The 15,220-nt window shown below is 39.6% G+C and overlaps 1 protein-coding gene across 1 annotated transcript; it reads right to left on the bottom strand.

Annotated features, from left to right (window-relative positions):
• Positions 1–817: 817 nt before the first annotated feature.
• Positions 818–7,836, bottom strand: LOC123246079. The gene is made up of 3 exons (XM_044675027.1): positions 7,740–7,836; positions 3,786–4,121; positions 818–1,169 (listed from the first exon to the last, which is right to left on the bottom strand). The coding sequence occupies exons 1-3, from the start codon at positions 7,834–7,836 to the stop codon at positions 928–930; spliced, it is 675 nt and encodes a 224-aa protein (XP_044530962.1). The 3' UTR covers positions 818–927.
• Between the last annotated feature and the right edge of the window lie 7,384 nt (positions 7,837–15,220).

Below are 15,220 nucleotides of genomic sequence, written 5' to 3'. Positions count from 1 at the left end.
CTGTGACAGTTAACAGCTTGGCAGTGAACTCTGGTCTCCCTATCCTGGTTGGTCCTGTCTCTCCTTCAACCCAGTGTGAACCCCCAAACCATTTAGATTACATTTTAATAATAATAGTTAATATCCCTGGTGCCCCACCATTACAGTTGCTAGACACTTTAATCCTTGATTCCGGCTAGCTTCTTTACTTTATACAGGTCCCAGAGGATGTGACCAAATGCAATCACCACCAATTCAAGCACTTTCTGTCATACTTGGGAGTCATATTTGGGAGGTATTTAGGCCTCGTTTATAGCTAGAGAATAATCAAGATATTTTTTTTTTATCCTGGGACTCCATTCTAGGAGCATAGGGCCACAACCAGTAGGCAATGGGACACACAGTCCCTCTGGGTCACCCAGCTGGGAAGTGTCTGAGCCCGGACTTGAACCTAGGACCTCTTTCGTCTCTAGGCCTGGCTCTCACTCCACTGAGCTAGCCCAGCTGCCCCTACTTTAGGTTGCAGTTTCTTTAGCAGATGTAGTTTTTACAGGGTGGGGTTGCTAGCCCTACGCCCAACCCTCCTCCTTTTTCATCCGGGCTAGGGACCGTCCTTGGCCCAGGAGTGGTAAGGGTGGGCAGTAGGGGTCAAGTGACTTGCCCAAGGTCACACAGCTGGAAGTGTCCGAGGCCGGACTTGAACCTAGGACCTCCAGTCTCTAGGCCTGGCTCTCAATCCACTGAGCCACTCAGCTGCCCCCAATCAAGATATGGTCTCATCTAATAAATACAACAGGGCTTAGCATTTTCAGTCCCAGCAGCCATGGAGATAATTTTATTAATCTGCCACATTTGGGGAAGGAGGTCCCCTTAGTCTTTGTTTTGTTAGCCCTAGCATGGGTAGAGGGAGGAGAAAGGGTAGCTCTTTCCTTTGGCCAGCCATGCAGATTATGGATGGAGTGTCCTGATTGGTTTCAGTGTGTTTGTCGATTTCTCTTCCAATAGGGACTGAGGAACATGAAGAATGGATGGAGGGCAGTAGCCAGTCTGGTTGGGGCATGTTGACCTTGTACTTCTCTTGGCTTTCTTCAGTTTGTCCAGGGTTCCCGGTGTCCATGAGAGGATCCCACGAAGGAGAGGGCCTTTCCACAAGAGAATGTTCTTTAAGGGGCAGTTCATTTCTTTCAGCTCTATTAGGTCAGAAACAGAGAAATAGGGTACATGGAATGTGAGATAGCTCTGGCTGGTTGCAATGTTGGGTGGGAATTAATTTGGCAACTCCCTCCCAAGAGGTTGGGCAGATTCCCAGGATCTCATGTAATCCTCACAACAACCTTAGGTGGTTGTGCTATTGTTATTATTGTATTGTTATATATATTTATATAGTATGGTGGTTGGAGCATATTTGAATTCGTTTGGACTGGTCTTATGATATCTCTGGAAACTAACCCCTTGCTGCATTTGCAGGTCACTAGTGAACATAAGACACCACCTCCAAGTCTCCCCAGTCTTCAATAGACTTGCAGTTCTATGCAAAATAATTTATGTAATCTTATCCCGAGGCTGTAACTTCCAAGAGCCTCCCCCTCCCTTTTGAAATGTATTTAAACTCTGGTCCTTCTACCCCTCTGGTTCCCTGGTGCTTTGTGGTTTCCTGAATTCCAATTCCTTTGCCTCAATTAGAGATCCTGTGGTTGCTACTTTGGTGGTCCTCTCTATTTCAGATTGACATAAAAGGCAGCAAGAGGTTCAATTTCTCAAAGAGCACCATTTTCCTTAATATTAGTGGGAGCCCTTGATGTGCTTAGGAAGGCAGTTTTGGATATCTGTGCATCTCACCAGAATTGCATCGGGAAAAGAATGTGAATGTTGAGGGAGGATGTTAATGGGACAAGCCTATTTTAGGAGATATGATTGCAGTCCCAATTAATTTGTATTTTAGGCTTCTTCCATTCCTTTCTTTGCACCAATCTATCTGTAAATATGGCTCTGACTGTATTCATATAAGACATGAAGATCCCCAAATCACTGATTTCATGTATTGAGAGTCAGAGAGAGATAGGGAGAGATGGAGGGAGGGAGGGTAGAATTGCTGACTCGTCTAGGCTTTCAGTTGTTGGAAAAGAATAGGGCTCTTCCCAAGTAATGGGGTTTCTCTTCTTTTCCAGACTGTTCTTGGGTTGGTAGGTTGAAGAAGTAGGGGGATGGTTACCACACTGCCCATTACCCCTACACTTCTCCATAACTTTCCCTATGTAAATCCTGTTTGTGCATACTTGTTCATATATTCTCTCTCCTATTAGGGTGTGTGCTTGCGGGGAAAAAAAGTGTTTGCTTTTCTTTGTATCTCCAGTTCCTAGCATTATGCTTAGCACCAAATAAGGGGTTAAAACTGTCAAAGGCTCTCAGGATTAGGGTGACCTCAGTTTTTCAATCTCTAAATTTATGCACAAAAGAGTAATACTAAGATCAAGAGACAAGATTTTGTTCTTCTCCCTGCCTAAACTTGATTGGACTCATTCTTCTGCATTTGCTATTTTGTATATATGTATGTGTGTGTGTGTGTGTGTGTGTGTGTGTGAAGTAACAAGTTGTATTATCTGTATGTTTCCTTAATCTGGATTTCTTGATGTGAAGGGAAATCATCTGGACAAGCTGCCCTTCCCTTCTCTAGTGTTCTCTCATCCATGTGATTCTGTCCTTGTGTTTTTCTTTTTTTGAAAAAGCCTAGGGATGAGAAGAGTCATTGTCAAAGAACAGGCTGGTCACAACCCTTCCATGAAGCTAGACCACTGAATAGAATGTCCAGGGCTCAAGGCCCATCTTCTCTTTTTTTCCCTCCAAAAGTAAAACCAGTGTAACTCTCCCCCAAACCCCATTGCCACAGCACTCTCATCCTCTCGTTTTTTTCAGGTTACCTAGAAATTTCCAAGGGCAAACCTTACTTTTATACAGCAGGACTGCAACCACTGGGATACCAACAAAGATTCCAAGCAACAGGATTACAATAAAGATGTCAAATGGGACCCAGGAACTCCATGGTTTCATGTTAGATTCTGTAGTCATATTGCCTAGAATAATAAGTCAGGATGAACAAAGATCAATCTGTCACTTGGAAGGGAGATAGAGAACTATGTGTTAGATGGAGGTAGGCTGAAGGTAGCATGTGCAGTGGGAACAAGTAGGGAATAGGGATGGAGACTGGCAGAGATTATACTCTTAGTAGAACTTCCTGGCGATTGAGAAGGAAAGAACTGGGAGGCAAAGAAGGCAAAAAAAGGCAAAGGCTTGGGTGGTTTCAAGAGAGGACATAGAAAAAGAGGGGAGAACCAGAGGAGATATGAATTAACATCAGATTAGAAAGGATTTAGGGTATCCTCCAGGGTTTACCTAGCACCTGAACTACTTCCTTAGTGTTTTCCCAGGAACCTTCCCTTCTCTCTCAGGTCCTCTAACCTCTTTCCTCTAGTCCATCCTCTCCATTTCCTCTATCTTCTCTTAGAATTCCTTCTCCAGTTCATTTTGCAGATGAGAAAACTGGAGGCAAACAGGGTTAAGTGGCTTGCCTCACCTTCTTTCCTTCAAATAGGTGAAATTGAGAAGGTTTCTCCAGTCTGTTTTCTACCCTCTATCTTACAACACACAACAGCTTCCTTTCTCCTTCTCTTTTCAAAGGACAAAGTTGGAAGTAAGGCAGGTTTTGGAAAGTTCTGAATGTGGCAGAGTAGAAGGAAGTTGTTAATAGCTGGGGGGAGGGTGGGTTGAAAACCCATCTGGTTTTCTACTGGGATGAGAAAGTTTCTTACCAGACACAGTTACGTTGAACATCTGAATTTTTATCTTTCCTGTGATCAACATGATTTCAGCTTCATAGAGTCCGCTGTCTTCAGAGGTCAGATTCTCAATCTTCACACACCCCATATCAGGTGCAGACAGCCTCTCTTCGTATCTGTCCTGGGTAGTAATAGTCCAGCCTGGCTCACTTTCCCTTGGCTGGATCTTGGCCATGAGTTGATTCTGAGTCTTATAAATCAAATTAATTGAGTGAGTCTCATTTCTATAATCTGTGGCTGTACAGAGCAGGATAGATTGTCCCAGGGTCCCTTTCAGAAAGGATATCTCCACTGCAGAGACAATGTTGCCTGTGACAGGATAGAAGTGAGATTCATCAGAGTATAGTAAGAGTGGCCCTTACTCACCTGGGCAGGACCAGGGAATCCCAAATGTGGAAGGAATCTGGAAAGTTTCACTTGCATGTCCCAGAGGCATGTGAGAGTCATAGGTGAATTTGAAGTCATTGACTTCTCCTCCAAGCCTGATCCTTCTCCAGTCTTCATTCCTGTTGAAGGCTGCACCATGTTCCTGATCACCCCATGGGGTAGGAATAAGTAAGGAATAGGGAAGGAGGATGGCAGAGATTATACTCTTAGTAGAACTTCCAGGAGATTGAGAAGGAAAGACTAGAGACAGAGAGCAAAGAAGGAAAGGAGGCCACATATTTAAAGAGAGGGGAGATCCCAGTAGCAACAGTAAGAAAGAGAAATTCCATTTAAAATCATTCTAGACAATATAAAATACTTGGGAATCTATTTGCCAAGACAAACAAAGGATTTATTATCCTTTATACAAACACAATTGCAAAACACTTTTCACACAAATAAAATTGGATCTGAATAACTGGAGAAACATTAGTTACTCATGGGTAGACCAGGGTAATAGAATAAAAATGACAATCCAAGTAAATTAATTTGCTTAGGACTGTACCAATCAATAGCAAATCAATAGCAATAGCAAAAATCAATAGCAATAGCAAAAAACTATTTTATATAGCTAGAAAAAACAATAACAAAATTCACTTGCAAGAACAAAATAATGAAAAAAATGTGAAGGATGGTGGCCTAGCAGTAACAGATCTTAAACTGTACTATAAAGCAACAATCATCAAAACAATCTTGTACTGGCTAAGAAATAGAAGGGGTTAGATCAGTGTAATAGATCAGGGGTAAATGAACTCAACAATCTAGTGTTTGATAAACCCAAAGATCCCAGCTTTTGGGATAAGAGCTTACTATTTGACAAAAACTACTGGAAACACTGGAAAACAGTATAGCAAAAATTAGGTGTAGATCATTATCTCACACCCTATACCAAGATAGGGTCAAAATGAGTATATGATTTAAACATAAAGAATGACATTATAAGTAAACTAGGAGAACAAAGAATAGTTTATCTATCATATCTATGCAGAAGGGAAGAGTTTATGACCAGACAAGAGAAAGAAAGAATCATAAGAAGTAAAATGAATAATTTTAATTATATTAAAATAAAAAGCTTTTGTACAAGCAAAACCAATGCAACCAAGATTAGAAGGGAAACAACAAAGTGGGGCAAATTTTTATAATGTATTTCTGACAAAGGTTTCTTTTCTCAAATATACAAAGAACTAAGTCCAATTTATAAGAATACAAGTCATTTCCCAATTGACAAATGGTCAAAAGTTATGAATAGGCAGTTTTCAGATGAAGAAATTAAAGCTATCAATAATCATATGACCAAATATTGTAAATTACTCTCAATTAGAGAAATACAAATTAAAGCAACTCTGAGGTACCACCTCATACCTATCAGATTGGCCAATATGTCAGTCAAAGAAAATGATAAATGTTGGAGGGAATGTGACAAAATTGGGACATTAATGAATTGTTCAAGGAGTTGTGAACTGATCCAGTCATTCTGGAGGATAATTTGGAATTATGCCCAAAGGTTTATTAAACAATGCATACCCTTTGATCACTCATAGGTCTGTATTCCAAAGAGATTATAAAAAAAACAAACGGGAAAGGACCTGCTTGTACAAAAATACTTACAGCTGCTCTTTTTGTAGCAGCAAAAAATTGGAAACCAAAGAGATGTCCATCAATTGAGAAATGGCTGAACAAGTTATGGTATATAATGGCGATAGAATATTATTGTGTTATAAAGAATGATGAACAGGATGATTTTGGAAAGAGCTACATGAAGGAAAGACCTATATGAACTGATGCAGAACCAACAAAACATTATACAGAGTAACAGCAATAATGTGGAATGATAAAATGTGACTTAACTATTGTTGGTAATACAATGATCCAGGACAAATCTGAGGAACTTTATAACAAAGAATGCTATCCACCTCCAGAAAAAGAATGGTTGGAGTAGGAATGCATATGAAAGCATACAATTTTTCCCTTGTTTATTTGGGTATATGTTTTGGGGTTTGGTTTTACAATACTATTCACTTACAAAAATGAACACTATGGAAATATGTTTTTTGTTGAATTGCTTGCCAGCTCTGGAATGGGGGAGGGAGGGAGAAAATTTGGATCATATAACTTTAGAAAACTTATGTGGAAATTTATTATTTCATGTAATTGGTAAAAATAAAAAAAAAATAGAGAGGAAAGAATCAGATGAGCTATAAATTAAATATCACAATGGGCAGGATCTATGTTTGCCCCCTAGTGTTTGCTCAGCTTCTGAACTTTTCCCTCAATTTCTCCCTAGGAACTCTATTGTCTTCCTCAGTTCCTCCAATCTCCTTTCTCCTATTGTATAAGGGTGGTGTTGCAGATGGGATAAGGTAGATTAGATTGGGCCAGTGACAAGATGTTTCAGGGTGGGTTGAAGACCAACAGTTAACTGACCAAAGCAGAACCTGGTCTGAGATCAACACACAGACTACTCAGTAATTGGGAAAGTAATTAATTTTAATAGGGAAAGGCTAAAAAGGAATTAGGATAACCCTGATGCTAATCCCACTAACTAAAATCCCCCAGATCTAAATGTCTCCTCACAGAGTCTTCAGAGAGATGTTGGACTACTCTAAGCTTCTCCTCACTCACCTAAAATTTCCCAGTCCCTGTTCCAGCTAACATGCACTAAAATACCCTTAGTATTAAAGGTAATGGTCTGTGGTAAGCTTAGCAGGGCCCAGAAAAGGTCCCAGATCCAAAAGGACCTAGACCTGGTCTTACAAACACTACAGACAGTTGGTTCAGAATCAAGTTCTTCTCCAAGGAAATACAGCACACAAGACAGCAGGCAGGATAGGAATCAGGACTAAGCACTTAGGATAAGCAGCCACACTCCCCAGATACCTCCAGAGAGAGAGAGAGACCGTCAGAGCTAACAGTAACAGCTTAACCCTTCCTGCAGCATTCCAGAATCTTTTCCTTGTTGGCCTCATGCCTCTGTCCTCTACAAAACCTGCTAAACTTATCTCTTCCTTATAACACTATGCACTACTCCCAACGCCCCATCTCCTCTTTCTTCCATCAGAATAAGAGCTCTCAGCAGACAGGAATAATGTCCTTTCTATTCTCTTTCTGGAGCCCTTTCAGCCCAGAGGATAGGGAAATATGTCCACGGGACAAGCTTGGTAGGATTGCATGAGTGACTAACTCAGTGAGCTTGACTTCTTTCCAGAGAAGGTCAAGCTGTCTTTCAGTCAACCCTGCTCATTCATTGACCTCTGATGGGAGAACCAAACCAGGGAGCAAGAGGGAAAGAGTTCTCTTCTCCCCTCCACCCTCCCTTAAGTGGGTTAACTTGATAAAATCCTTCCAGCCTTAGTTTTCTACCCTCTATCTTCCTGCAGTGTATAGAAGCATCATCTCTCCTATCCTTTTCAAAGCTCTCAATGTGAGGAAGTAGAATAGGTAGTTGATAATATCTAGTGGGAGGGTTGGATGGGGAGCAACAGGGGGAAGAAGGTTACCTACCAGAGACACTTAAGTTGAATTGCTGAGTATTTATTTCTCTGAAGACTGACCTGATGTCAGCTTCATAGAGTCCACTGTCTTCATAGGCCAGATCCATGATCTTCAAAGACCTCACATAAAGTATTAGCCTTCCCTCCTATTTCTTTGGGTATTGATCCAGTGTGGCTTACTTTCTCCTGGTCACAGTTTGACTAATTGTAAATTCTGAGTATTAAAATGCCATTCAATTGTTCATTTTCATTTCCAAGATCTGTTTCTATATGGAATTGGACAGAATCTCCCTAGGTCTTGCTCAAAGAGGGTATCTTTACTGCTGAAGTGCAGCTGACTATGGCAGGATGGAAATGAGACTTATCAGGGAATAAGAAAAGTTACTTTTACTTAACTGGGACAGATCAGGGAATCAGAAATGCAGACGGGAGCTGAGGAGATCTACCTGCATATCCCATAGGTATCTCAGAGTCATCTGTAAAAGAGAAGTCATTAACTTCCCCTCCAAAACTGAAGCTTCTGCAGCCATGTTGAGAACTGAACCATGTTTCCAGTCACTCAGGTCTGGAGTCTTGGGTTCAGCACTGATATACTCTCCCATGTTCCAATATCCAAATAGGTGCTATAGCCCATTATTTGTCCTTACAGGGCTATAACCCTAGGTCAGTTCCTTACCATATCTAGCTTAGACTATTATGTTGGTTGTTACTGTTATTCAGGCATTTTGGTCATGTCCTATTCTTAATGATTCCATTTGAGATTTTCTTTGCAAAGGTACTAGTATGAGTTAACATTTCCTTCTCCAGCTCATTTCATAGATGAGGAAACTGAGGCAAACAGGGTTAAGTGACTTGTCCAGGGTCATATAACTAGGAAATGTCTTAGGCCAGATTTGAACTCATGTATATAAGTATTCCTGACTCAGGTCTGACACTCTGTGTATCGCACCACATAGCTGCCCCTTTGGACTAGTTCAAAAGCTTCCCGTTTCAATTCTTTTTCCCTTTTCCAAGTCATCCTCCACAGAGTTGCCAAAATAAGGCAGAGCCCTGCCTTTTCCCTGTCAAAAGCCTTCATGGGGGAGAAGGGATTGTTACCACTAGGATGAATATATAAACCTTTGAGCTTTCACCATCTGTTTCTTTTTTAGCTTTCTCCTTTTGTGTGTTTGTTGTTCAGTCCAGTCAAACTCAACTATTAGCTTCCCACCAAACTCTGGACTCCACTTCCCATTTCCATGTCTACGCAGAAACTAAAAGTTTTTGTTTGTGTGGCTGAACACTCCTCCTCACCTATATCTAGCTGAATCCTGACCTTCCTTCCAATCTCAGTTCATGTGGTAAGCCTTATGTTATATGAAAAAGTGGAATGGAATTAGAGACAGAAAATCAGACTTTTTCATGGAATTAGGTAGTTTTCATAGGAAGAAAAGAACTGAATTGGTCTGGAGCCTGAGAAACTCAGAACCTCATTTCAACCCTGCTCTCATCTTACTCTATGACTTTAGACAGGTGATTTTTTGAGGCTCTTTGTGAAATGAGGCATTTGGACTAAATGAGCTGGCTCCAATTCTTTGAACCTATGATTTATGCAGCAGTCTCAGACTGGTTAAAGGAATGTTCTCGGGGCACTGGAAGGCTAGGTGGCTTGCTTAGTTTACACAAATGGTATACGTCAGAGGTGGGCAGCTAGGTGGCACAGTGAATATAGTGCTGGGTCTAGAGTCAAAAGGATGAGTTCAAATCTGGCCTCAGATACTCTCTAGCTGTTTGACCCTGGGCAAGTCATTTAACACTGTTAGCCTCAGTTTTCTCATCTGTAAAATGAACTGAAGAAGAAAATGGTAAATCCAACATATTTGTCAAGAGAACACCAAGTGGGAAAGAGCTGGACATGACTGAACAATAAAACAACAATAATATGTCAGAGGCAGGGATAAACTGATGATATTCCAGGTTAAGTTGACAAGATATCATAGTACTGGAAAGAACTTTGATTTAAAAGACAAACTCTTGAAGTCATTCATTAAGGGCTAAATGGGATGTTAGAAGTTACTTTGGTCAACTTCCTTCTTTTATCAATGAGAAACTGAAGGTCCAAAGAGTGACTTGCTCAGGGCCAAACAAGTAAAAAACATAATGGGCAGAATTTTAACTCAGATCCTATTCCTATAAATTTAGTCCTTTTTCCAGGTTCCAGGAGGAAATTAAGTTTTTTTTTTTAAATGAGTAGGTAGAATAAGCTGCAGATTCTTCCAAATATTTTATATATAGAAGGATAGCCAGAATACTATAAAATCTTTGAAGGAGACCAGCCAGAATAAGTGGAAATACAAAGCAATCTAGAGCAAAAGGAGTGGGAAGGCCCAGAATAACCCACTTGAGAGTTGGCCTTCATAGCCTAGTGGTAGTAGAAGGGCAGAGACCATTCCAGGTATAGATCAGAATCCTGTTTTGTGGCAGAATCCCAGAGTGGAGATCACTTCAAAAAGCAGCAGCAGGAGAGGTACTACAAGAGAATCTGTATCAGGGATAACTCTGCTCCCTGTGGCAAGAATAGAGCTGCTAAGAGAAAGGAGGGAGGAGGGCATAAGGATTCCAGTGAAGGAGGTGGGCAGCACTGAGGCTCACAGCAGTGAGAGAGGAGCCCTAGGTGATGTCTTGTGTGAAGTGGCCCAAGAATCTCTATAGCAGCAGGGAATGAGGGAAATGAACAATTAGCAATCATAACTATGAACATAAATAGGATGAACTCACCTAGCAAACAAAAGGATAGCGGAATGGATTAGAAAACAAGAGTCCAACACTGTGTTGTTCATAAGAAACACCCTTGAAACTTGAAGATTCAGAGAGAGTTAAAGAGAAGAGGTGAATCAAAAACTATTATACGTAAGCTGAACTAAAACCAGCAGGGATAGCAATCATGATTTTAGGTAAGGCTACAGTACATACAGAAATGATAAAAAGACAAGCAGGGAAGCTACATTATACTTAAAGACACTATAAACAATGAATTAATTCCAATATTTAATATATATTCCCTAAATAACATAGTATCTAAATCCCCACAGGGGTAAAAAAATGCCAGAACCACGTGTTTCTACCATGTGCTTCCAGGGAGCCACTTTTAGACCACATGGGCAGGAAGCCACTTCACTGAGCTGGCCTGGGGGCAAAAAAGGTTTGCTGGTATTTTATTCTTAATGGATTTGAAAGCTTTACAGGATTAAAGGAGCGGTTTTAGTTGCTCCTGTTTCCACTAGTAGAGACACCTGGGGTTTAGGAAAGGCCTTAAAGAATGCTGGGCTTGGAGATGGAAGCTTGTGGGGGCAGGGTTGCTTCCTCCCTGAGGCAAGGAGTGGAGGTCAAGTGGAGATGGGATGGGAGTGGAAGTGTCTCCCTAGGTGGAGCCCTGAAGGCCAGCTAATTGTTGCCTAAGGAAAAAAAAGCTAACTTACCTCATAGCAGTGGTAATTCAGCTGTTTTCAGTTTAAGGGGGAAAAGAAAAAAAAATTTAGGACTTACTTAGAGCAGAGTAAGAACTCAGAACCCCAGAATTTAGCTACTAAAGACCTGACATAAGGATAGTAAAAAGTGAAGAAAATTGAAGAAGATTGAGAGTATGTCACAACCTTTGTGGTCTGCCAATTAATGTAAGAATTTAAATTTAAGTTTTTATGCTAATATGAAAATTCTTTTTTTAAAATTCTTTTTTAACCCTAATATCTTTATATATATCCTTCTATATTAATTTTTATTTGTTACAGGGCTAGGCAATGGGGGTTAAGTGACTTGCCCAGGGTCACACAGCTAAGAAGTGTCTGAGGCCAGACTTGAACCTAGGACCTCCCGCCTCTAGGCCTGGCTCTCAATCCACTGAGCCATCCAGTTTCCCCCTGAGAATTCTAATGTAATATTGTAGTCACCGATTAAAAAAAACTAACTCTTAAGGCACGAGTCTGTTAGCTGCTCTTAACAATTTAATTTAATAGAGATATAATAAAAGAGAGAAATGTAGGAAGAAAATAGCAAGTATTGCCTAGCTAGATACCCTTTAATTTCTGTCCAGCTCACCGCCCTGCAAGGGCTCTCGAGTCTCAATTTCCACATGGAGTCATGGTAGTCTCTTAAGCCAGGAGTCTCAGGGTTGTCTTTAGCAAGGGTTCTACCAATACAGCCTCCTCCAGGAAAGGAAGCCTCTCCAGAACCAATCTCTCCAGAAACCAGAAAAGGAAGGCCAACTACTCACCCAGCTCACTGAAGCAGGATCCAGGGAAAGAGTCTCCTCCTTCAGTCCAGCTCACAGACACACAGTGTCCAAAGAAGAATTTCAAAGGAGAAGTCCAAAGGAGAAGTTCTCTGGACAGGAATTTCAGGACTTTTCATAGTCCTTTTCCCACCTCACTTCCTGTCCCTTCCCTACTTTACAGGAACCAATCACAGTCTTTCAATTTGCCTAGCACTGCTCAGGGGCAGGACAGTGGCCTCTGGAGTTGTCACCCACTTTAGCAAGTGACTTGCAAACTCTCTTACTTAAAGTTTTTGATTTGATTAGTTAAAAATAGGCAAGGGGAGAGTTAATCCTATCTTCACAGAAGAATATAAACTCTGATCAGTGTTATGCAATTGACTTATTCAATATGATAATAACCATAATAAATTGTGTTAATAAAAATATTAAAACCACATGATTCTCTTAATAGATGATGAAAATATTGCCAAAATTCAAAATTTATTTCTATTGAAAGTCAAAAGCATAAGGATAAATGAGCTACTACCTAATATATTAAAGAAAGACTATCTAAAACCAAGAGCAAACCTTATATACAACTGGAAAATATTGGTAACCTTTCTAAATGGTCGAAAAGATCAGAAGTACAATAAGATGCCTCTTGTCACAACTATTATTTAATGTAATTCCAGAAATTCTAGCTATAGTAACAAGACATGACAGAGAAACGGATAGAATACACATAGGCAGAGAAGAAACCAAATGATCACTTTTTGCAGATGATGCCAGATATGAGATACCCTTAAGAAACAACTAAAGTATAAATGGAAATAATTAACAAACTCATCAGAATTGCAGGCTATTAAATAAATCTACATGAATCAATATAATTTCCATGTTACCCTAAAAAACTCCAATAAAAAAATCCTAGAAGGAAGAGCAAGAAAGAAACGTTCCAATAAAAATATCCAAAGAAGGTACAAAATATTTGGAGGTCTATCATACTCAGGGACTATATGAATCTGATTGCAAAACAATCCTTGTAGAAACAGACAAAAAACTGGAGAAATATTGGTTTCTCATTGGTAGGTTGAACCAATATAATAAACATGATAATACTACCAAAATTAATTTACTGATTTAATGAGGTGCCAATCAAACTACCAAAGGTTCATTTGATAGAGTTAAAAAAAATAACATTCATTTGAGGGAACAAAAGGATCCAAATGGTAATGATGAATAAAGGGGGATGGAAAAGAGGCTTATCAATTAAAGATCTGAAATTATCCTCCAAAACAATAATCTTTAAAACAACTGGTACTACTTATTCCTCTTCTGCCTTGGAAGCAACACTGGTATTGATTCTAAGACTGAAAGTAAGGGTTAAAAAAACCACAATGAAAAAACCTCCAGTTGGTACTAGTTAAAAATTGAAAGGTCAATCAGTAGATCAGATTAGACATTCAATTTAGAGAAACTAATGAACACAGTAGCATAGGATACAATAAACCCAAAGATTCCAGTTACTAGAGAAAAGATTCACTATTTGATAAAAAAATTTTTTGGAAAAGCTAAAAAGTAGCCTGGCAGAAATTAGAGATTTCATCCTAAAATAAACTCTAGGGGCAGCTAAGTGGCTCATTTGATAGAGCACCAGGCCTGGAGTTAAGAGGACCTAAGATCAAATCTGGTCTCAGACACCTCCTAGCTCTGTGACACTGGAACTCTGGCTTAACCCCAATTGCCTATCCCTTCTCCGTCTTCTGCCTTGGAACCAATACATCATAGTATTGATTCCAAGATGGAAGGTAAGGGTATAAAAAAAATGAAGAACGAGTAGGAGTGTGCCTCTCACATCAATGGATGAGGAAAGAATTCATAATCAAATAATAGAGGTGTGAAATTGATAATTGATTACTGCTTAACAGATTATTATCCACTGTAACCAATTTCTAGTGCTTAGATTTGGATTTATTTTGTATAGACCTTGGTAAGAAAGTTTGTAGGAGACTTGTTAGGAGACTGTGTTCATAACTGAGATTAGACCTGCCTCTTTAGGGGGATATAGACCATAAATGGAGGATGATTCACCTGGTCAGGAGATCTTTTCCCTAACACTAGATTTCTCTCTTGTGGGAGGTTTTGGGTTTTGGACTTTCCAGAAGATGTTGACCTGCTCTTCTCCCTGTGGCTATAAATTTTGGCCTCCTCTACACTGGCAAGCCAGCAAAGTGTGACCCCACCCTTGTTTCTAATATAGACTAGTCACAGTCTTAGTTTAGTTTGTGTCACTGGACCCAAGGTAACCATAAAACTGTACAAAAATCTGTTCTGATTGTAAAGTGTGTCTTTGATTACTGAGGGATTGTTGACCTCTATTATTGGCATATGCTAGTGTTGTCCATAGATTATTATTTAGTCAATTTTTCTCTTGACATAGAGGATCACAGAAAATACAATGGGCAATTTTGCTAATGAGAAGATTTTTCACAAGCAAATCCAATGCAGTTGAAATTAGATGGGGATAAAAGCCACTTAGGAAAAGAATCTTTGTACTTTTGATAAGGGTCCCATATGCAAAATATCTAATGGAAAGTTAACCAGAAATATAGAGAGAGTTTTCTTAAGAGTTTGAGAGAAGGTAGAAGGCTTTTCTTTCATTGATGTTAGAAGAAAACCAAAGGAATAGGGGAGACATCTTGAGGAGGAATGTTAAAAAGATGCTAATGAGGTAATTGAATGATTTAGGCTTGTATTTCCAGTGAGGTGAAGAGAAGTGAGCTACTGATATTCTGAGATGACTTTAGCTATATTCAATCTACTGCAACATATATATATATATATGTGTACATAAAAATGTTTCTTATTGTTTATTTGTCAATAAACTTTTAGTAATTTAATATTTAAATATGGATGAATGTTATTACTAATGGCAAGGAAGATTCTCTAGTTCATTGAATAATTAAGCTAAAGTATGATGAATTGGAGTGGGGAGCTCAAGGCAATTTATTAATGAGAAGAGAATGCAACTCATTCATGAGGAATAAATTGCTCAGCATACCCCTAGATCTCCATAGAGCCTGTGATTATGAAAGTGTATATGTAGTAAGGAGTCAAGTGGCAGACTGAGGATGTGAGTTTGTTTAGTGAGACCCTGATTTTTACCTGTTACAGAAGTAAATACAGAGAAATGAAAATAGCTGAAGAAGTTACTAATACTCTGAAAGAATTTGTCCAGCAAAGACCACCGTTGAATTCAT

The sequence above is a fragment of the Gracilinanus agilis genome, chromosome 4 (assembly GCF_016433145.1).
Source record: "Gracilinanus agilis isolate LMUSP501 chromosome 4, AgileGrace, whole genome shotgun sequence".
In the NCBI taxonomy this organism is placed as follows: domain Eukaryota; kingdom Metazoa; phylum Chordata; class Mammalia; order Didelphimorphia; family Didelphidae; genus Gracilinanus; species Gracilinanus agilis.
Note: the sequence above shows the minus strand (reverse complement) of the source record. Positions and strands in the feature narration are given on the sequence as shown.